We start from the raw sequence: 25272 nt of genomic DNA on the forward strand, positions 1-25272 counted from the left end.
AGAAACAAGTCACCATATAGAGAGATCAGCTACAAAGAAACTACCCTGTAGAGAGTTGCGCTGCAAACAAGCTACCCTATAGAGATCAGATACAAACAAATAACCCTGTAGACTACAAGCAATTCACCCTGCAGAGATCTCAGCTACAAACAAATCACCCTTTAGTGAGTTTAGCTAGAAACAAGTTACTCTATAGAGAAATCAGCTAGAAACAAATCACCCTGTAGAGAGTCCAGCTACAAAAATATCACCCTGTAACAGACCACCCTATAGAGAGGTCAGCTACAAAGAAACCATCCTGTAGAGAGTTCAGCTACAAACAACGGTTTGTAGCTGAACTCTCTACAGGATGGTTTCTTTGTAGCTGACCTCTGTATAGCGTGGTCTAACTGTTTATAGCTGAACTCTCAACAGGGTGATTTGTTTGTAGCTGAAATCTCTACAGGTTGATTTGTGTAGCTGAATTCTGTACAGGATTACTTGTTTCTAGCTGATCTCAGAGATCAGCTAGAAACAAGTCACCCTGTAGAGATCTCAGCTACAAACGAATCACCCTGTAGAGAGTTAAGCTACGAACGAGTTACCCTATATAGAGAGATCAGCTAGAAACGAGTCACCCTGTAGAGAGTTCAGCTAGGAGTCACCTTGTAGATACTTCAGCTACAAGGAAACTACCCTGTAGAGTGTTCAGCTACAAACAAGCTACCCTATAGAGAATCAAGTAACCCTGTAGACTACAAACAAGTCACCCCGTAGAGATCTCAGCTACAAACAAATCACCTGCACAGAGTTCAGCTACAAACAAATCACCCTTTAGTGAATTTAGCTAGAAACAAGTCACTCTATAGAGAAACAGCTAGAAACAAGTCACCCGTAGAGAGTCCGGCTACAAAAATCACCCCTGTAACAGATCACCCTGTAGAGAGTTCAGCTACAAAGAAACCATCCTGTAGAGAGTTCAGCTACGAACAAGTTACCCTATAGACCTTTTTCACGTAACACGGAAATATAACGTAATTATACGTGCATGCTTCCAGTGGTAAGTTGTGCGTAACTGCAGTATAATTAATTATGATAATTAACGGTCACTAGTTAATTGTCACGAATAAGTGGAGAATGCCAACTAGCTGTGTTGTAGTTGATTGCTACAACCATCACCAAATGGGAGGTGGTATAAGTTTCTATCATTTTCCGGCAGAAGATTTAGAGAGGCGACGAAGTGGATTAGCTTTGTATCACGGATGAATGAAGATGGATCGCCCTGGGAACCAGCAGATGATGATAGAGTATGTTCTGCCCATGAAAGAAGTGTGATGATGCTGGTGATCCCGATTTTGTTCCATCTGTCTATCCCAAGGCAGCTTCTAAAAAAGCCAAGTTCTACTCACACAACGGCGAACATGGAGAGCATAGCTCATTTTAAGCATGCGAAATGAAGATCTTTGGCTAAAGAGATAGTAGAAGTGGAAGAGAGAGAACAGGAAGTAACAAAGAGAAAGGAAGAAGAAAGACTTGCTATCATCAACCAGCACATTCAAAAAAGACATTCCAGCACGACCACGGGAGTTACTGTAGCAGAAGTAAGCATCCACCAGCTAGAGATGAATTGATAGCATCCTCGTGTAGCCTGTACTTGCAGTTGAGTCGGAGTAGTGATGAGAAATTTCCCAACACTATGCATGATTTAGTTAGCAATGTTAACCTTGTTTGTATGTACCTTACTAATTTTGATGTACCACTTGTTTCATATTAATATTAAAACTGTTTACAGAAGTAGAAATAGTAAGTGTGTATACAATAGCTGATTACTAATTAAGTATGCATGTTGTAATTACATCATAGCAAGTATATATTGTTGTTAACAAGTACAGGACAAGATAACTAGTACATTGTACATGCATAGCTTGTTGACCACAAACCAAATCATTGACTGAATACTTAACATTGGTATTCTTCTAGAAAGATCCTTCCAGACAAGATCTCAGGAACCATATAACGGACATAGAACTCCTCCAGCTTTTCTAGTGTACCCCAGTACTCCAGGTCTGCCAATATACGGTTAACAACCACTTCTCCATTGCTATACACAACAAAGTTACACCATTCTCTGTTCATTACAGCCAGCTCTCCCTGCACTTGTGCAAAATAATGATGCTGTTGAGAAAGGTGCAACTCTCCATCTTCTCCTCTTTTCAGAAAAAACTTCCCTTCAAATTTGTCAGCAATTTCACCTGGTGTCATCTCAACAGTGATGCATTTGTCAATGCTGTATGGACACTTGATTTCCAAACAACTACTACAGCATGTGTCCACACTTGTGCAAGTAACTTTGCCATCAGATGATGCACCAAGATAAGCTTTTCCTGGCGTAAGATGTAACCCACTGTCCTCTACTATCATTGTCTCACCAGCATGATGTCGATTATCTATGTAGCATTTCCGTGCCTTGTCTTCATTCCCCTTCCCCTATCTAATCTGTGGTGGTAGTATGGACATTGGCCCACCATATCCCATAAAATCTCAAACTAGCCTTCTTCAATTGGTAGACTCTCTTCGATGGAGTATCTCTCCCAATCTTGAACTAGTTATCCTGCCATTCCTCAGTACTATCCAAAGGTCATTCTCTCCTTGCCCTCTTGTTGCTTCTTCAATCTTTGCAACTTCATCACTTGATACGGTCATATCACAAAGGTAGTCGTAACACTGTGCAACCCCTGGAACAAAAAACTTTTCTTGCACTACTGTAGGTGCATGCTGATGTGAAAAAATAACATGCTGCCACAAAGTTTCTACATATGCCTTCGGAGACTTGTGGGCTCTCAATGCTTGCATGTCAAAAGTTTTATCCCGTCCATACACAAGATAAATTATTATACTAATCAATGTGAACTCAGCAAGGATGCCACTCAACTTCTTGCTCCACTGCGTAACGTTTGAAAACGACGGCAAACTCTTGAGAAAAGACTTCACTTCTTCAGTCAAGTACGAAATAGCTATCACATCTTCACCATTCTCTTTGCCAGATGAATCACGAACCGCCCCTATCTGTGCCATTCCAACTATCCTGTCTACAATGTCCTTCTTACAGGTGGAGCCGGTAAGGCGAATGGACAGGCTACTCGCAATCTTCTGCAGCTCATCGATCTTCACAACCAAATCGTCCCTTAGTACAGCTATATCACTGTCTGACAGTTCATTTCCTTTCAATAAATGACAGTGGATAGATTGATCCAGTTGATCTGCCATGCATCATTTAGTTTACATTAAAAGTAACATACACCTATAGGTTTGTTACAACGGAAGTTATCCATTACCTACCAAATTGCACTTGAATGGCTTCTCCGTGTTACGTGAAAATGGTCTATAGAGAGATCAGCTACAAACAAATCACCCTGTAGAGAGTTAAGCTACGAACAGATCACCCTGTAGAGAATTCAACTACAAACAAATCACCCTGCAGAGAGTTTCAGCTACAGACAAATCATCCTGTACAGAGTTCAACTACAAACAAATCACGTTGCAGCGAGTTCAGTTACAAACAAATCACCCTGTAGAAAGTTCTACTTCAAACAGATAACTCTGTACAGAGTTCAGCTAGAAACAAGTCACCCTGTAAAGAGAATCTTGTAGAGAATTCAGGTACAAGCAAATCACCCTGTAGCGAATTCAGCTACATTTTCAAGTCACCGAGTAGAGAGATCAGCTGCAAACAAGTTATCCTGTAGGGAATAATTGAAATATATGTATTATCAAGAGTATATAATGGGGAGGGAGAGTGTCAAACTGCGCTATAGGCTGTGAAAAATGAGACTGTAAAATAACCTGCATACCGTCGTTTCTTCTCGTAAACCTGACTGCTGTTGATTGCTCAGATTTAACACCTTAAATGTTTTAACGGGTGGTCCGTATGGAATTGCATTGGCTGAAATTACACCTAGATGTTTCACTTTAACTAGTAGAACTGTCGAGGCGAGGCATGGGATGGCGACCATGATGAAATCTCTACCATAATGAAATGTCAAAATATCGACCTCGCTCGACCATGATGAAACCTCGATGTTTGTTTTCCAGGTTAGCTGCTTGTGTCTTTCTCTTTGTATGGCGAGTTCCTCTGCGTGATGTGCCATATTTTTCTTGAGTACACCGTTCTTTCACTCAGTAGTCGACACTCTCCCTCCCCATAATATACTCTTGATATTTTATATATATATATATATATATATATAATTTGTAGGGCTGGGACGATGCTTCGTGGGTTCGAAGGTTAAGTCAATTTCGAATTATAAAAGTATCCTTCGAAGCTTTGTAATGCACTCATAGTATACGAAAGAATTACAAATAAACGTGGTTATCGTTATTGCAGCTGCTTATTCCTCTTGTGTGATCAATGTTCGTCTCTTCGCGATTGATCTTCATGTGCCACGCCCACTTTTAAACCATCGCAGTTCAGCTTGCTACCATAGTTGCAGCCTTAAAACACCTTATAAAGTGATAGATAATGCATGGAAAGTGCACTTTTAGCTATTTCTCGGTGTATACCTGTGCACGATTGTAGTATAGCGGACACGCCCATTTGCAATCGATCGATCGTGTCATTCAGTACTGCTGCTTTGCACTTTACAAATGCTTACAAACTTATTAAATAGGTTTAGAAAGATAAAACCTAAGAAGGATGTGCATAAATACAAGAAAACCTGTAACTTGAAAGCTAACACCGAAGCTTCGAATGTTCGAACATTTTATTAGCAAGTATTCGAAGGTAAATTTTAATATTCGTCCCAGCCCTAATAATTTGTATATTTACTGATAAAATCAGAAATAGGTAAAGTATTAAAAATCTACATATCTTTTTCTTCTTCCTGTGGTAAAGAAAAAAAGATAGGTTAAAAAAGCCCCAAAGCTGGCCATAGGCCGGCTTTGGGGAATGCAAATACAAAAAGAAGTGATATCTAATTCAAAACAGCCAAGCTGTAAAAAAAAGAGTGCTGCCCTCAAAAAGGCTAATTGGTGAAAAAGATGTGAAATCCAAGGTGGATGGCTGTGATGATAGGTTAATGGTAAAAATTTTAATAACAACAATTCAGGTGAATTTAGTGCCACTTGATTTTGGTAACAAATTCACCTGAATTGCCGTTATTAAAATTTTTACCATTAACCTACCATCACAGCCATTTCTTGACCGCCACCTTGGATTTTACATCTTTTTTCACCATAGCCTTTTTAGGTCCGCATTCTTTTTTTTACAGCTTGGCTGTTTTGGATTAGATAACATTACCAGTCCTGCCAACCCTCACGGATTTACCATGCGTCTCGCAATTTCACTATCAAGCTCAAGGTCTCACTAGCAGTAGCTCTAAACTCACAGTTTTTCAGTTAAGCCTTCTATTAAATTCTCACGTATCATCACCATTAGTTAGCTAGGGTCTAAGCGGCTAAACTGCAGCAGTGCAATGAACCAATTGCAAGGAAGTACCTCCGAAGTTACTAGTGTTATACACGACACCCACGAATATACATCTAACACAAAGTTGCCATGTCACCTTTCTTTCCAGGGAATATCCCCCGGATTTGCCCCCATGTAACTCGCTTGTGGTACAACTATAAAAGTTAGGCAATAAATAGAGATGCAATCATGTGATTATAGGTAGAAAAACGGTGGGGATTGAGTGAGGGAATTGAGACAAAGTCGTGAAATATTGGCCTTGAACCTTCTACTTAACGCTAGTGGAATAGACATGCAGTGACTAGACTTAAGAGGTGAGTCTACTTTACTGAAGGTGAAACTGCTTGAAAAGCTAGAGTGACACCATGGGCACTTGCTTGCCTCGTTATATGTTTTAGGTATGTAGCATGTGTTTGGTGAGAATATCATTTACGTAGTTTCAGTCTCTAGGTAGAAATTGATACTTCTCAACCCCATAGCATCACGTGATATTGTAAGCGCCTTGTGCTTTCAAGTCGAGAAGTGAAGTATTAGTCACTGGAGTAATGGCTTTATAGTTTGTGGCATCATACAGTACAATGGTACTGTATAGTAGGGACCACAAAGGAGTAGGCGTGGTCCACAAAATAACATCATCCAAAAACCAGCCTCAATTTTCCCTGAAGATGATGAGGCAGTATTGGTTAGGTAAAACTAAGCCCAAACAAGCCTTCAGATAACCCAAAACGCTTTCAACAAGTTGCTAGGAATTTTAAAAAAAAGTTTATTTAATGGAATTTTCTACTGACTGAGTAACTGACTGACTGAGTAATTGACTGATGCCTTCAGACAAGCATAACTCGATAACGGCTAAGGCTACAAGCTTGATTTTTTCACTGTTCGACGTCGCTTCGGCCCGAGAGATGCCTTTAAGCATACCGCAGTACGTACAATGCATTCTTCATGGACTTACCAGTGTCCTCCTTTGTGTCCCATTCATCTTTGCTGACAGTGAAAAGTGTCGATTTAGTGGTAGCACGTGATGGCTTCCCTTCGTAACAGAAATCGTCCGTATTTTCACAATGGCTATTTTGATTGCAGAGGTGCTTTTCGAACAGCACTTGATTCGTACTGCTGTGTAACCGGTTGAACATAGCCGACAACAAAGCGTAATGGATACTTTCAGATGATAATTGATATAACTGGGGCACACAACACCATTTCTTTCTTTCAGTATGCATAGATTGCAGAGTTGCTTTTTAAACAGTTCTTGATGCAAAATACTCTGTAACGGGTTGAACATAGCTGACAATGAAGCGCAATGGATACTTCACTTTTCAGACGATAATTGGTATAGTTTCAGATGCGGTATGTGTGGATTCACCAGTCATAATAATTATTAACAAAAAATAGTTAACAACAAGTACACGGAAAAATTTGGAATTTTCAACTAGAGTAGGGACCATAGCACATCAATAAAAGTACTGAAACAAGCTGGAGTAGTGCACGATATTAAATCACAGTAAAACAATAAGAAGTACTGTATCCCTACTGTGCTCAAGATACCATAACAGAAATGCACAGTAAGGATAATGTAGTATGTAGAACTAACTAATTAACTAATGTAATTAACTTATAACACTTATGCATGTGTGACACAATCATTGTAACTATATGACATCATCACATAACTACATAACATTATATCATGTACCATATAAAACCTTGCAATGACTGTACATTGTTGAGTCTGGCATTTATACATTGATTAACCTGTTGTGGAAGATTTGTTATTCGATCGGGTCTTACATTGGTAGCAGAGGACGGTTGCAAGTAGCTATGACGACGACAAGCGGTACAAAACATGTCAGTTTACCAAGACTCTTTTCAGAAGGAGACCCGACAGAATGGTTTAAACGCTATGAAATTTGTTGTACTGCAAACGATTGGAGTGACGAACTCAAGGCAAAAAAGTTGCCAACATTACTAGAAGGAGAGGCGTTAGCTACTTGGCTAGAATTAAAAGCTGAACAGCAAGCAAGCTATGCAGATGTGAAAGCAAAAATGGTAGAGAGATTAGCTCCCGTCCAGTTCGTCTCGATGGATGACTTTCATCGTAGGCACTTGCTACCTGGTGAATCACTGTCAGTATTTGTGCACGAATTGAAAAAGTTGGTAGAGCAGGCCATGCCTAAGACCAACGCTCCAACACGCCAGCAGCTATTAATCCACCAGTTTCTGACAGGCCTTCCTAGCGTAGTGAGCAAGCAACTATGAGCGGTGGGAGAAATTGATGATTTGGAAAAACTCATTCAGCATGCAAAGTTATTGATGATGATCGATGCTCAAGCAAGTGGGAAGCCAGAGGAAAAGTCAGCAGCTGTTCAACAACCACTCGGCCAAATGGAAGCCCTAATGGAGCAGGTCGCCTCCCTGACTGAACAGGTGGCAGCTATTAATTTGCGGTACTCTCGCCAGCCAGCCAGACTCCTGTGCTTTCGCTGTAATCAACCGGGTCACGTACAGCGTAACTGTCCTCTAAGATCCAGACGATGCTACACCTGGGGAAGAATGTACTACTGTGCGATATGCATAGAGTACTAATGGCAGGTACTGTTCCCAATCACCTTGATTGACAAAAGCCCGAAGCATTTGAAGAAGAGAGCGGTTAAACCGTTCCACTAAGCCATCACCCGCAGGATGATAAGCTGTGGTACGCGTCTTTGTTACACCAAAAGCATCAAGAATCTGTCGCAAAATTGTACTTTCGAAATTCCTGCCTTGATCACCATTGTACCAACTAACAAACAAGGATACACCTTTTGCATGGGACCAGTCGTGTGAACTGGCATTTGCCAGATTGAAGAACGCACTTATGTGTACCCCTATTCTTAAGTATCCTGACTTTTCCGCAACAGCTAAAACTTTCCAGCTGTACACTGATGCTAGCGCTGTAGGTATTGGTGCCATACTAGAACAAAGTGGCCATGTAGTTGCTTACACCAGTAGATCTTTGTCGGGATCTGAAAAGAACTATAGCGTTATACAGAAAGAATGTTTAGTTGTGGTGCATGCTTTGATGAAACAATTCAGGCATTATTTATTAGGTAGAAAGTTTTCAGTTGTCACCAATCATGCCCCTTTACAGTGGCTGTCATCCCAAAAAATGGAAGGCCTGCTTGCGCGATGGGCTTTGGCGATACAAGAATATGACTATATTATTGCATACAGAAAGGGGCTAGAGAATGGCAATGCTGATGCACTGTCACGAAAGGACTACCAGGATCTAGATCACACCACTGCTGCCACTACTCAAATTTCTCTGCTAACTGACCAACTACATCCCAGATATTCTTCACTCCGATCAAGGCAGGAATTTCAAAAGTACAATTTTGCTTGATGCTTTTGGTGTAACAAAGACGCGTACCACAGCTTATCATCCTGCAGGTGATGGCTTAGTGGAACGGTTTAACCGCTCTCTTCTTCAAATGCTTCGGGCTTTTGTCAATCAAGGTGATTGGGAACAGTACCTGCCGTTAGTACTCTATGCATATCGCACAGCAGTACATTCTTCCACAGGTGTTTCACCCTTCGAACTAATGTTTGGCAGATGTGCACACAAACCCTCTCTTACCACAAAAACTGGTTATGTGTAACCTCATACAAACATCAATTATTGGATAAACTTTCACAGATGTATGATTTTGTTGAAGTACACAATGTTCAAGCAAGCAACAAACAAAAACATTATTTTGATGAACATACTTCACTCAGAAACTTTAAACAGGGTGATCCTGTGTGGTTGTCGATTCCAACGGCAGGAAAACTGGACGCTAGATGGGAAGGAGAGTGGAGTGTAAAATCAGTAATGAGTCCTACAACTTATACCATCAGTGATGGAAATAGATCAAGGACTGTACACATCAACAGACTGAGGCCAAGACTTCAAGCTTCTAACACCTCAACTTTAACTGCACCACCACAACAAGAAGTTTGGTCACCCCCATCAATAGAACATCATGTTGTTGAAGATGATTTGTCAGGACCACGGTACCCTACTCGAGCCAGACGACCACCAGACCGCTACCATCCCTAATGACAGAAACACTTGCTAACACTGGGAGGGGCGAATGTAGTATGTAGAACTAACTAATTAACTAATGTAATTAACTTATAACACTTATGCATGTGTGACACAATCATTGTAACTATATGACATCATCACATAACTACATAACATTATATCATGTACCATATAAAACCTTGCAATGACTGTACATTGTTGAGTCTGGCATTTATACATTGATTAACCTGTTGTGGAAGATTTGTTATTCGATCGGGTCTTACAATAATAACACTTCTTATTGTTTTACTGTGATTTAATATCATGCACTACTCCAACTTGTTTCAGTACTTTTTATCAATGTGCTATGGTTCCTACTCTAGTTGAAAATTCCAAATTTTTCAGTGTAATTGTTCAAGTAAGAATATAGCTATTTTACTGGAGAAGTGAGAAGACTGTACACACTTGCTGTAGGTCTAGAATTTCATGCATATACATAGCTTAGTGATGCACTTGTTTTAAAAGCTGTACCGATGCCCATATGAAGATGTGCATGTGTGTCGCTGGCCTTGTCACGGTTCCAGGCATAGCTTGGGGCTATGTCACTTGTTGTCTCTACCTAAGCTGTGCAGATACAGTAATCTATTCTGGACATCAAGACAAGAGTCTCAAGGTTTCTCTATTTCCTTGGTTGGCAGGCCTGCATTATCCATTTTCACAATGTGCACTACTGAAAAAAAAAGGGAGCTAATCTTTAGCTCACTATATTTAGGTAGGATCAATCAGCCAGAATTGAAGGAGAAACTAAAGAAGATTGTTTTTCATTTCCAGATCCTACTACAATGCATGCAGTAATGGACAAAAAAGCTCCCATTGCATTGGCATTTACAATGAATTTAACAAAACACAATGCAAATGCTTTGTTTGAGAATGCTAAAGATACATAAATGCAACATATAAGCAGAATGCAACCACAGTGCAACACAAAAAGGAGACCAGTGTATATGCCTGTATAGTAGAGCAGCTAAGCAACAAATTTTGATGAAATTACCTTAGGGCATGTTTTGAAAATTTAAAACTGGGTTATAACCCTATTTCTAGCCAGGAAACCATACAAGTGCATTTAGAATCTGCTGTGCTTAAATCATATGAAGGTATTTCAAATTTACAGATGCAATCAAAAAATCTTCAAAATGTGGTAAACTAAACTGCTTTTTAGATACTTCTAATATTTTAGTGTTAAAAGTACAGACACAATCCAACAGAGATAATGTATTGCACATCTATGGCTTCATAAACCATGACTCTCTTTGCTTCTTAACATGACAAGCTAATGACCTGGATGGACACCTCCCTTGATTAGCTTTTGGATATGACCATCCCTTGCTTGTCTATGCTGATGCAAAGTTTCAGTATATTTTCTACGGAGCGCTTTCATGGCTTCCACAATACACTTTCTATTGATTTTGCTTGTCAGGTTCTTTGAGCATTATATGATTGGTAATTTTAATGGCACCGTATCTAATATGGTGCTTTTATCAAAAAGTGAACAATTTTTTTGCTTAACCGCTCTACTAATATGAGTCTCCATCAAGCTACAAGTGTACAATATAATAGTGAGTGACTATTATGATTAACTATAGCTCCCTATACTCATGTATTACGTGTATACAAAGAGGATTGCAAGTCGGATTTATGTTTTTTCATGTTATCTTAATTATTTTGTATCTATATAAGCTCACAATGGCCCCTATGAACAGTGTAAGCAGTGCAGGTATACCCAATGCAAACATTTTATGTCTGCTACTGTAAGTACATACATACATATTAGCATATTATGTATGTATGTATGTATGTACGGATATGTGTATGTGATTATAAACTTTTAATAATAGTTTACTGTGACATTGCATTTCTTATTCTATTTTACAGTAAAGGCTGTGTTTCCTGAAATGATATTAACAAGAAAAACAGTGATCGAAGCATTACCACTACTAAAAACACTGAATCTCAGTCGCTGCAATATTACTGATAAAGGAGCTGATATGATTGCATTGATTATAACCAAAACTATTTCACTGATAAAGTTAGACATTTCTCATACAAGGCTAAATGCTACAAACATAATCAAAATCAACAAAGCATTGAAAACAATGTCCACTTTACAATTTCTAAATATAAATAATAATTTTATCAGTGATGGTTGCATAGAGAGCATAAAAGCCATTATTGTCAGCTGTCCTACACTACAAAACTTAAACCTATCAGATAATTTACTGACATTTACTGGTGTAATATCCATAGCTCAAACCTCAAGGGACCACCCTAATCTTCAAGTTTTATTACTGAACAATAATAGTGTGTCATATTTATCAGTATGTGAGTTTTTAGTAGATGTCATTTTATCCACTAACAAGTCACTGGTAAATGTGAATGTTTGTGGTAGGAATATCAGACCAAGATTTATTGCAGACCATTTACTTCCTCCATGTGTTCAAGAAACTCATACTGGCTTTGTACTTCAGAACCTCTATTTGTCCTATTATCTATTGCTGAGCTGCATATCAGTTCCATTGGACAATGAAAACAAAGAGGCAAAATTCATGCCTGATAATTTTATCAAAGTTACTGAAAAATGTCCATTTGATAGTGACAATATAACATCTTATTTTGTTGATCATGGTGGAGGTGTGTTTTACAAGAAAGAGCACAATTTTTCCTTTTTTATTCCTCCTGGAGCCATTTCACAAGGAGATTGTGTACAGATACAAGTTACTGCAAGTCGTTTTGGTCCATATGAACTTCCAGATGGATATTTTCCAATAAGCAGCTATTTTTGGATAAGTGCAATGTACACTTTCAAAATTCCAGTATACTTGATACTAAGTCATCACACAAGCTTAAGAAATGTTACTAATTTTAATAGGTTATATGCTCTGGAGGCATGTTCACAGCACACTAAAGTTGGTAAGGAAGGATTGCTTAGGATGAATCAACTACTTGATGGAGTTTTCTTTGACAATGAAATTGGGTATTGCATTGTTTCTACCAATCATTTCTGTTCATATTGTCTTGCTAAAGATGATATTACCATTCCTGATGACTTTTATGTTTCATTTTATACATACAACTTCCAAACAACACTAAAAGCTGAGATATGCATATGTCACGTAAACAAAGAATGCATAGAGGTACTATTGAAATTCATTTGTTGCTATAGTAATGAATGTATACATAGGTGGTGGAAGAGCAGTACCATAAAAAGGGAGCACAACTAATGGAAAATCCAAAGGTATTCTCCTTTAACTGTGAACAAGCACTGACTGTCAGAATTGATCCTGCGGTAGTTCCAGGGTGGGATGTAACAATTCCTTTTAAAGAGGTATTTATTAGTCATTGTGTATGAAGAGCTATATTTAATCTAATCCAAAACAGCCAAGCTATAAAAAAAGGTGCAGCCCCCAAAAAGGCCATGGTGAAACAAGATGTGAAATCTAAGGTGGCAGCCAAGAAATCAAGAGCACCAAATTCACCTGAATTGTTATTATTAAAGTTTACAATTAACAAATCATCACAGCCATTTCTTGGCTGCCACCTTGGATTTCATATCTTTTTTCACCATGGTATTTATGGGGGGTGCACCGTTTTTTACAGCTTGGTTGTTTTGGTTTAGATATATCCATTCTTTTTGTATTTGTATACACCAAAGCCATCTTATTGCCGGCTTTGGGGGTTAAAATTTTTAACCCGTGTTTGTTTTCTTTACTACAGAGAGAAGAAAGACATTCAAAGCAGACTTTTTGTATATTAACTACTGTATTTTTGATTTTATCAGTAATTTGAAATTATTACGTGCATTTTATGCCACCATGCAGAGAGTTCACCTACATTTCAAGTCATCCAGTGGAGATCAGCTATAATCAAGTTATTCTGTAGAAAATAAATGGCAACTGAACTCTCTATGGGATGATTTGTTTTCAGGTGAATTCTTTACATGTTGACTTATTTCTAGCTGATTTCTCTACAGAATGACTTGGACTCTCTACAAGGTGATTTGTATGTAGCTGAACTACACTGTATCTACAGGGTTAATTGTTTCTAGCTGATCTCTACACAGTGACTAGTTTGTAGCTGAACTCCCTACAGGGTGATTTGTTTATATAGCTGAACTCTCAACAGGGTAACTTGTTTCTAGCTGATCTCCACTTGTTTCTAGCTAATCTCTCTACAGGATGACTTGTTTCTAACTAATCTCTCCACCGGGTGACTTTTTTGTAGCTGATCTTTCTACAGCATGATTTGTTTGTAATTCAACTCTCTACAAGATGACTTGTTTACAGCTGATCTAACATGGTGATTTGTTTGTAGCTGAACTCTGCTTTAACTGATCTCTCTGATTTGTAGCTAAACTCTCTATATGATGACTTGATCTCTCTACAAGGTGACCTGATCTCTCTACAGGGTGATTTGTTTAAAACTAATCTCTACAGGGTGATTTGATTCTAGCTGAACTCTCTACATTTATTCTAGCTGATATCTCTTAGACTACAGTGAGATTTGTTTGTAGCTGATCTCTTTACAGGATGATTTGTTTGTAGCTGAGATCTCTACAGGGTGACTTGCTTGTAGCTGAACTCTCTACAGTGATTTGTTTTTGCTCAGATTAACTTGAAGTGTAGTTGAACTCTGTACAGGGTGACTTGTTTCTATCTACAGAATGATTTGTTTATAGCTGAACTCTCTGCATGATGCCTTGGTTCAAGCTGATCTTAGACTACAGGGTTTCCTTTTTTTCCTAGCTAATGTCATAGCTGATCTCTCTACAGTGTGATTTGTTTGTAGTTGAACTCTCTACAGGTGGCTCATTTGTAGCTGAACTCACTACAGGATAACTTGCTTCTAGCTGCTTGCTCTGCAGGATGACTTGTTTCTAGCTGATCTCTCTATACATGACTGGATCTACAAAAACCGGTTTTATCGCCCAAGACAGGAAGTTAGATTTTTTCACATAAACGCAAAGCTTTATGAATGCACTATCAAATTTCACTGTCACAGTCAACCAGAGTAAAGTGGACTGCTTTTGCTAGCTGCTTTTTTCAAGTAAAGTGGTGAGCCGTACGAGTAGTCTGGGGTGTTGATGGAACCCTGGCCAAGGCTGTGTGTGGCTGTACAGCTCCGTGATATTGGACAATAGCCTGTGCTGTAAATTTCCTTTCGTTTTAGCCAATTTTGAGCCATGAATGGCTCATAACCTGGCCTAATTCATCCCAAAATGTTCCTCTTCAATTTTTAAACAGAATCTTGCCCGCTTTCCAGACTCCCCCCACCTCCCACCCCTTTTAGAGCTCGCCTGGTACAGCCAACCTCGGTTTTAAATAACTATCTAAAATGGTGGGAAATTAGCTATTGACTACTTCTTCAGTGGATGATCTGGAAGGTAATAAATTGTTATAAAACGTGCGAAAATTTGGTGCGCATAGCTACCACCATTGGCAAGCTACAACACTCTGAATATTTAAACTGGCGTTTCTCAATACATGTACATGGGTGATAAGACCAGTTTTCCCAGAGACAGTCACGTATGGTGATTTGTTTGTAGTTGAACTCTCTACATGGTGACTTGGTTCTACCTGATCTTTCACAGGGTGACTTAGTTCTAGCTGATGTCTCTACAGGACAACTTTTTCTAGTTGATCTCTCTACAGTGTGATTTGCTTGTAGCTGAACTCTCTACAAGGTGACTTGAACTCTCTACAGGGTGATTTGTTTGTAACTGAACTCTCTACACTACAGGGTAACTTTTTCTAGCTGATCTCTCTACAGTGTGATTTGTTTGTAGTGGTTCTCTCTACAAGATGATTTGTTTGTAGCTGAACTCTCTACATTGTGCCGATCTTTCTACAGGGTGACCTTTTTCTAGCTGATGTCATAGCTGTTCTCTCTACAGTGTGATTTGTTTGCAGCTGATCTCTACAGGGTGATTTGTTTGTAATGGTTCTCTCTACAGGGTGATTTTTTCATAGCTGAACTCTCTACAAGGTGACTTGTTTCTAGCTGATCTCTCCACAAAATGACTTGATCTAAAAAAAGGTGATTTGTTTATAGCTGAACTCTTTACATTGTGCCTTTGTTCTATATAGTTGATCTTTCTACAGGGTGACTTATTTCTAGCTGATGTCATAGCTGATCTCTCTACAGTATGATTTGTTTGTAGCTGATCTCTCTACAGGGTGTTTGTAATGGTCTGAAACTCTAGAGCAAATTATTTGTAGCTGTAGTCTGTACAGGGTGACTGTTCTATTAGACTATCTCAGCAGCTGAATTCTCTATTAAGAGTATCTTGATGTCGTTTTTTTATTAATGTTATTTATTAATGCTTTAAAGCTGAAGGTCTGTAGGACACCTGGTCCTACAGCCTACTCAAAGACTTTAGCTACATAAGGTGTGTTTGAAAAGTTGGAGAAAGGACATGACTGGACCTAGGTAGCCTCGAACCTGCAGCCAACCGATTTACGCTCGAACGCTTACAGGAGTCTACCAGGTGGTCAGGATGTTTTCTTCTTGCTATTTTCATGTAATTATATCCATAGGAATTCTAGAGAGTAACTCATTATCTCTAAGTATCCCAAGTAGAACCAAATGGACACTAGTTTATTTATTAATGCTTTACAGCACAAGTGCTGAAGGTCTGTAGTTTTGCTACATGTAGTTGGCTTTCAGCCCATTCCTTCAAGGGGTTTACCCTGTGGGTGTGACAGAAGCTTGATCTTATTTACACGAATAATTGGTCATAACTCCGTGATTCTTTATCGGATTCGCACCAAACTTGGTATTGAGATTCCTTTAATGAGTCCTTTAAATGTACCGATTTTCTTTATTGGAGTATGCATTTGTATGTTATGGCAGATTTTGGAAAGTGTGGGAAAAGAAGATGATGAAGGAAAACTTTGGCAGCTCATATCTTGGAAATGGCTGGGGCGACTTCTTCAAATTTTGTATGTAGACTACCCTACCACGCAGGCACTTCTGTACCAAATTTGGATCCAATCGGATAAGACATCACAGAGCTACGTATGTGTGAAAATCGCGTTTTCTTTCCTCCTGTCAATATACTCACAGTGTGGCGCGCCGGCTTCTTGGACCGCACGACACACTACTGTGTGTCTTGATGTACTAAGCTAGCTCAGGTGCATCCAATTGAATGTCTTTTCTGCCATTGAAGTCTCATAACTTTTTGCTTCATAAAACTATATTTATCTGCATAAGCCAAGTTCAATAAAATAGATGTTGAGTTTCAGATGCAGAGGCTAAAGAATACAACCTTAATTGTAAAAATTCATTGCAGAAATAGAATTTACAAAAGAGTATCATAGATCGGCACTTAATTGGCTGTCATGCATAATACGGAACATGTATGTAATTTGCATTGTGCCTTCAACAGCTTCCAATGACTTTCCAACATATATTTTGATTTAGGGGTGGTCCACAGTTTTCTACTTTTTCGCGAGCGTACAAAGAGTACTCTTTTATCTAACCCCCCCTCCAGCCCAAGTGTGCTGTATAAATGTTGACACATGGATGTATTGTATAGCAGAACAAACACATGGATACTTTTTTAATATTGCAAAATTCATGTTTGGTATTTGTTTTGTCTTTTAGGCATCTTATCATTTTGATGCTTTTGAAGCTGACACCCTGAAAGAAACATTCCTACACACAGCGGGCATTAGTACCTGATGCACATTTGCAAATGTGTACATACACATCATAGAAACAATTCTTGACTATCTTCAACGTGTTCATACAAAACCATCCCAACACTGGCAGTAGCAACAGTAGTACTAGTTTGTTGGGTATTCACCATAGTCTGAGGTGGACTGGAGTCAGGAGATGTGGGTACACTCTGCAGAGACAGGTTTTCTCTATAGGCAACCCACAACTACCACAACTATGTAGTGTAAACAAATTAGTACCCACATAATTCAGCCTCCCATACCCAACAGTATTCCTAAACCCACAACAACACTTTCTGCAGGTAGAAAACAAAAGCAACAAGCAGTGTAGCTACAAGCTATTCAGTTGTAACCGTTTATCAGTGTTAATTGCTAGGCTAAGACTAAAGAGAAAGAAAAGTAAGTGCTGTTATAAAAGTATATAAAGCCTGTAGTACGTGTTACCTGATAACTGTCTTACCTGTAGATTCAATGAACTTTATCTTCCCTTTAGCTTATAAAGCTTCTTTTCATTGGTAGCTAACCCTAGCTACACAGAGTTTGCCAAAGCACAGTTTCATCCAATCATGTGTTGACTTGGGCCCATGCATTAACAGCATCAGTTCGCGTTAGTCCACCATTTATAATTGAACACTGAATAAGTAGCAGTAGAGGTTTACTACTAGAGCCTTATCATTACATTCGGATTTCTCGCCAACCCACGTGATCGACATTTTAAAAAGCGTACATGCGATTTTACCCCCTCCCCCTAGTGTACAGTTTGTACACTCACGAAAAAGCAGAAAATTGTGGAGTACCCCTTAGTAGACAACTATTTCTCCTCTAATAGTGTTATTACTTTGATTATAGTATGGTCAACTGTGGTGAAACAAGTTAATACAATTTGTACTGTCAGCTAAATAGTGAGTAGCTATCTCTGAGTGACAAAATTGTATTTAATCAATATTAACAAGTTGATGTTGTGCTACTTCTAAAAACCAGGGCCCATGGAATTAACCAATTATGTATTTAGCAATAGGTTTTAGATTATATAATAACTTTATGATTTCGTAGTTCATGAAATTTTTGTAATTCATAATATTTTTGTAATTCTTCAATTTTGTTGCTATATGCACTGCTAAGGAAGCACTTATTAAGCAAACCCAACATATTACACACAGAAGTATCTTCTAAATTGTTTTATATTTAAACTATCATGTGTTTTCCCACAAATTTTCTCAACAAAACCTCAAAGCTAAGTTTCATTCACATATGTAAGGATCACGCCCCTTTCCAACTCAAAGGGATAGGCTATTCCTGGTAGTCTACAAGGCCTGCACTGTTGTTTTTCAGTTGTTAAGCCCGAAGGGAAGGTAATTAATTCACTAAGTCTGAGAAGAGTCATCACACCCGTATTTCAGACCGCTGAAAAGAAACCACCTCAGAGCAAAGCTTACCTGTGTTGTACTTTAATACAGACTTCATTTTGCTTTTATGTACTTCTTATGTGTAAGCTGCCTTTTACCATTTAACGATTTTGCTCATGTGGGTGCATACAGACAAACATAGGTATGGGGTAGGTACACATGCACGCATGCACACACACACACACACACACACACACACACACACACACACACACACACACACACACACACACGCACACTTTCGAAAACAATCTCAGTAAACCAGGCGCACGACCACAACTGGCCTTTGGCCGGCTGTGGGCACATGCCTGGTTAAAATAAAAATTCATTAGTTTCGCACATGATCTAATCTGGGTTTGACTCAGACATTCTATAGAATGGATGGGCCAACTTGACTCAGGCAAAATATCCCAGATAATATGAATGATCTGACCTAGCTAAACTACTTTTTTTTATTCTTGTGTAATACACATTTGGATGTTTCTTCATTTGCACTAGTTTTCCATACAACATTATGCTTTCATTTCATGCATGCAAACATTGTTTGTATTAGAAAATACATTTGGCCACTTCAATTGGTAGACTGGTTTCTGATCCTGTTCGTCCTGAAAAGGGTTAATAGCTAACACTATATTAAAACCACTGGTTACAGCTACATGTTTATAATACATGACTACATGTCTAAAATCACGAAATACGAACGGCTTTTATAAAGCAAACTTTAGCTCTTAAACCTGCAGAAAACTTTTGGGAAATGCATGTTTACACAATATGGGCTCACATGGCGACACTAGGTGGGGTAACTGAATTCTTGTAGCCTACAACAGCACAGTGATTAAAGTCTGAGTACTGGGATACTTGGAGAGGCAATGTAACTACAGTGACTTACTTGTTATGAAGCGATGAACAACAGCAAGTCGCGTCTCCATGTTACAAAATTCCAGCCACGTGTTTGATTTCAATATTGTGCGTTTACTGACATGAGTTGTATATGGTCTGATGGAAAATTTAATGACAAATCGAACAGAATTAGTTGCAAGGTGATAGGAGCAACCACCATCAAGTTACAGACATTTCCGTACCAAAAAGTTACTTACACAGCTAATTTTGGCCTAGCATTAGGTATGTATCATTTTAATCCTTGTTACATCACAAGTAGAATGATGTAAATTGTGCAGCCATAGAACAGGTGCTTTGATAGTTACAGTTCTTTGTGCAAGGCATGCATATTTATCAAGTTTACATGTAACACTTTCACACTTTAGATCAAAGGAGCCGCCCGGGCTACAACTGGCCAGTGACCATTCTAGGAATTTATATTGTGGGGGACCAGAAATCTGCATTCCAATTTTTGGAGTGGCCTTATAAATTGTTTTACGCCAATTTTCTCATGTTTATAATGGATGTATATGAATCCTGCAGATAACTCATAAAGAATTTGATTTTCATAAGTATCGTGACAGAAAAGCTACTTTGGAGAAGCTAGAAGAAACTTGTGCATTTCCTCCTAGATTTGTTGCTAATTACAAAAAAACCAAATCTGATGCATCACTTAGTTCAAGGATTGTGTTATGTAACAAAGCTACTGAAACCATGTTTCAAGTCGATTACAACAACTCAGTTGATACAAAAATAGGTTTGTTAAGTAATACAATTCAGTAGAAAATATTTTGATTTATTTGTTCTATTACAGCGGTTTTATGCATTGATGCTAATTGTTGCATTAACTATATGTACATGTACATAACAGTTGCCAAATGCTTAAAAGAATTAAGGTTCTTGGCCAACTATTGTTGCATGCAATGATCCAGCAAAAACTGTTGATCTCCAATCATCTTGGGGGGAAATAAATATTTAATATAACTACAATACATGGCTAAAAGCTTTAATTTTGCTTGATCAGTATTGTAGTTGTAAATGTCCACGCTGTATGTGAAGACACTAGAAATGATAATGTGCTATTGATGTAGTTAATATAACAAAATGTATTAGTATTATTTGTTCCTTATAGTGTAACAACAGTAAACACTAATCTACTTACCTATAGTAACTTCTTGTAGAAGCATTGTTCTAGTTTAATGCTTCCTTCATAGTTTGGACAAGATAAAAAAGAAAAACAAGTTTATGTGCTACTATACATATGAATAGTTCAAATATAAAAATGAAACGTCATGTATTAATAAATTAACCTTTTTGGAGTTAAAAAGGACAATAGTTTCACCTAAAAATTATGAGTTGACAACTACAGTATGCTAGCTGTCTAGACTATAGCCAAAAGTAAAGAGATACAGTAGAATATCAGTCACTTTTGGGCCTAGATTTTTTGGCCTTAATAGGCAGACAGCTGCTTAAACAGGTTGGTTAGTAGATTATCTTTTGAATTTAAAGTTGATCTTTTTAGAGGTGTCCTTTCTATGCATGCAGGTGGTCGCTATAAGACAGCTTTCACTGCAGCAGCATTTTTCAGCTCAACTGACCATTAAAGTTTTTTCACAAGGGATTGCTCAGTCATGTTAATTTTGCACTTGTAATTTTTTATTGTAATTGTTTTAAATTTAAAAAAAAATTTTTTTTACTTGAACCATTCACACATACTTCTGAAAACCAAGTGCCCGTCAGCTAATAGTATCTTTTGTTAAACAGAAATATGCAAATTATGCACATCTGGACCTCTAAGATCTATAAAGTTGAAATGCTGTTTGTCTGCATTCCTTCCTCGTAACGCCGTTAACTCAACAACCTAAACACATATTGGGTAGTTCAGTTTCTTCTCTTTTTTCATTTAGCCAACCGTTTTGTGCATCTTTTTTTTTCTTTTTAAACCAGGCACACGCCTGGTTTACTGAAATTGTTTTGGTAAAAGTGTGTGTGTGTGTGCATACGTGCGTGCCTGCCTGCCTGCCTGCCTGCCTGCCTGCCTGCCTGCCTGCCTGCCTGCCTGCCTGCCTGCCTGCCTGCCTGCCTGCCTGCCTGCCTGCCTGCCTGCCTGCCTGCCTGCCTGCCTGCCTGCCTGCCTGCCTGCCTGCCTGCCTGCCTGCCTGCCTGCCTGCCTGCCTGCCTGCCTGCCTGCCTGCCTGCCTGCCTGCCTGCCTGCCTGCCTGCCTGCCTGCCTGCCTGCCTATGTTTGTTTGTCCATACACACTCACTTGAGTAAAAGCATTAAAAATGGTAAAAAGCGGCCAGATGTAAGAATTGAAGGCTAGATTAAGTCTGCATTAAACTTCCACATACATTAACTTTGCTCTGAGGTAGTTTCTTTGGTCTGAAATACAGGTATGGTGACTCTTCATATACTTTATGAACGGTTTTCCCTTTCGGTTTTATAGACGTTTAACGATTTTTCATCAAATTAAAACAACGTTGAAGGCCTCTTAGGCTACTAGAGATAGAGTATCCTTCGAGTTGAAAGGGGGCATTACCCATACTTACATGAATGAAAAGGAAGGGCAGCCTCGAGGCCTTCTCTATACAATTTGCATGAGAAAACATGATAGCCACACTATAAAATAGTTGAGAAGATTAATTTGCAATTTAGAGTGGTTTGTTTTAGGTAGTTATGCTTCCTTAACAGTGCATAGCAACCAAATTACAAAATAATTCATGAAGTATGTACGAAATTTGCTTGTATAATTATCTAGCTTAATCGATAATAACAATATAATGGATGTAAACTAAATTATATACATGGTTGATTAATTGCCTATTTAGTTGGTATAGGACAATATTAACTGCATGCATGGGCACCTACTTTTTAGATGTAGCATAACATCAACTTGTTTCATAACCTTTTTCTTACAAGTTTTTTCCCTGTTAGCGTAAGCGGCCAATTATCGACGCATATCTATTATCGACAATATTGAAGCATGTGCAAGCATAAACAGTAATATTAGGAGATTAGTAGTATATGGATTAAACAAAGAGCGAAATACATGATTTTCTTTACTGGTAAGTATTAGAAAGTATTTCTTGTATATCTTCTACTAGTCCTAGATACCCAGTTATTACGAACAGTTTGGTGGTTTTTCACCAACCACAAAAAGCCATAATGTAATTACAGAGCAATAGAACAGCACAACAAAGCCAAACCTGAGCCATTTACTCCCCAGGATATCCTCACATTATATAAAAATCTTTTGGGAATCTGTGAATTCCACAGAAAATTAGAGCAGAAAATTTCTAAACTTGTCAATAATAGATCTGTGGAAATGTACTGGGCAGTCAATAATAGATTCATTTCGATGATAATTGATTTATTTGCGGTTTTACGCTTTTTGACGTAATGAGCTAATTACTTCCACTAGCGCTTCGAAATTCAGTTTCTATGGAGAGTGAAGAACGGTCTATCGAACAATGAAGACTGGACCTTCATAGGTTGTTCACTTACAAAGTTATGATGGTTTTGATGAAATGCTGACGATAATCGATATTAATTATGCTATGTGTTATCTTATTACCAAATTTAATAATACCTTAACTGTTGGTTTTGCTGTGCCTACCTGTGCTGTGTCTTCGCTGTGCTGTGCCTGGTTTCATATGCCTACCATACACCTCAGCACATAGTTTCATGTCAACTTTTGTCACTGAAGTTAAGTAGTTATACTGACAGTGTATACAGGGCGTGTTTACAGGCAATAAAGCTCTGCACATATAACTGTGTATATGACCTTTCATTCCATGCACCATTCTTTCTCATTGTGCACTTATACCTTTTTCAAAAGAAAACACTTAGTGTTTCTGCAATAGATGTCAATGACTATTAGCTTTTAAGCATAAATTGATAGGCAGGGTACATATAGAAGAACAGGTAACAGTGTGATGAAGAATAATATATAATCGTGCCAGTAGTGTGCCAACAGCCATTTCGAATAAGTGTTAGATCCTTACCATTTATACTGTACATCTCATTGCAAAGTTTAATGCTTAGTGATTAGTGATGTGCGATACTTATCGATATATCGGAATATCGCGATACTACAGCTGTATCGCGATACCGATACACACATCGATATTTTGATTGTGCAATCACGGAAATATGAAGGTCTGGCTTTCTTCAATTTAAGAGTGTAGCTGGATTTTTTACCAGTTTCCTAGACTCCTTAAGCTTGTTATATAATAGTGCAATGGTGTAATGGCTGGTACTAAACAATAAAAATTTATCGGCCGCCCACGCACTTAATTAAACTTGGCTTCTTTGTACAAAAGATGCACTGTATCGCATATCGATATCGTATCGTGACTACACAGCTGTTAGATACAGATACACCATTTCAGGCATATCGCACATCACTATTAGTGATTTTGTCACTAAGTTATGGTGTATTACTTAGCATAGTTTACACATGTGTGTGTGTTAAACACACTATCAAGAGTATATAATAGAAACCAAGAGTGTTGAACGAGTTATTGTTATTTTATGTTTTGTAATTCCTTAGTACATTAATTATGTTACCAAGCACTAGCTGCTAACCACCAAATAAATCACTTCAAACCAGTGATGATATACACAGCTACCAACTGTTTTGTAACTTGTCATGCTACAAAAATTTTCTAGAGAATGCCTCAAAGCTGCTCTTCAAATTGGTATGCATAAGTAATGTACCTTACAGCTATGTAAAAGAGATTTACTATTTTTTGGTAGACTTGTTACCTTTTCTGCCAGTTGCTAAATGTTCGTTAGACCAGCATTTAGAGCACATTCAGAACCTGTTTCACCTATAATTCAAATCAGCACAAATAAGCCACTTTACAGCAAATCTTACCATAGCAGAAAGTTAACACAGGCTGTATGCAGCCTTCATTTCTAACATACTGGGTGCTTTTGACAAAACATTTTGCTCATGTGCCAGGCAAACAAATATAGGTACAAAAACAAACATCACACTTTTGGAAAACAATGAAGCCAAGTGCCCATCCTGCATGTGGGTGGTGATGAGTGTGCACCTGGTTTAAAGATATCTTGGAATTCAACAAAGCAATAGTCTGCTAAGAAAACACCTGAGAAAGTACCAACTAGCCAATGGTGGATCCAGGATGTGACACTTGGGGCAAATGCCATACTTTTTTTGATTGAAATACTAAACCTCATGCTAAACTTATGTAGTTAAAGTCTTTAAACAGGCTGTAGGACCAGGTATCCTACAGACCTTCAGCACTTGTGCTGTAAAGCATTATTAAATAAAAATAATATAACTAAACCTTGTCTAGCCATAATCAATTTATGTAACTCGTATATAAAAATGTGTATAGTACTACCATTAAAACAAAAGTCAAAGCAACTGTGAATGTCAAATTGTCACCCAGCACCTTTGTGTGTAGTGTAAGTGACCAAGTATCGAACAAGGTTTATACTTTACTTCATAAATATCTCCAGGAAAATAGTATCAACCTCGAATTTTCACCAGGAGGTATAGCGCCTTTCTTGTAGAATACCTCACGTAAGTTTGAGCAATAGTATCCGATTAGTGTCCATGTTATGAGTGGATTTCTGCATTCCGTAAAATATGAATTATCGAACAGCGATACCTATTATCGAACGCCCATTAATTTCCGTTAATCAATTATCGAACGTTTTGCACTTTTTCTTCTCTGGTGACCTCAGTGCAACCTACACACTCTTGATTATTATATCAACATGTTATCTGAAGTACC

At 38.3% G+C, this 25272-nt stretch overlaps 1 protein-coding gene across 4 annotated transcripts in view; it reads left to right on the forward strand.

Annotated features, from left to right (window-relative positions):
* The window catches only part of LOC136252134 (uncharacterized), a 122689-nt gene that overhangs the window by 85207 nt on the left and 12210 nt on the right, over positions 1 to 25272 (forward strand). For 3 of the 4 annotated variants that reach the window (XM_066044525.1, XM_066044539.1, XM_066044531.1), the window contains exons 41-43: positions 11418 to 12676; positions 12724 to 12867; positions 20047 to 20260. In XM_066044525.1, coding sequence (XP_065900597.1) covers positions 11418 to 12676; positions 12724 to 12867; positions 20047 to 20260 — 1617 coding nt within the window. Of the gene's footprint in view, positions 1 to 11417; positions 12677 to 12723; positions 12868 to 13360; positions 13468 to 20046; positions 20261 to 25272 lie in introns of those variants that run through there. The other variant, XM_066044545.1, reaches the window with a different exon arrangement.

This window comes from Dysidea avara, chromosome 1, assembly GCF_963678975.1.
Source record: "Dysidea avara chromosome 1, odDysAvar1.4, whole genome shotgun sequence".
NCBI lineage: Eukaryota > Metazoa > Porifera > Demospongiae > Dictyoceratida > Dysideidae > Dysidea > Dysidea avara.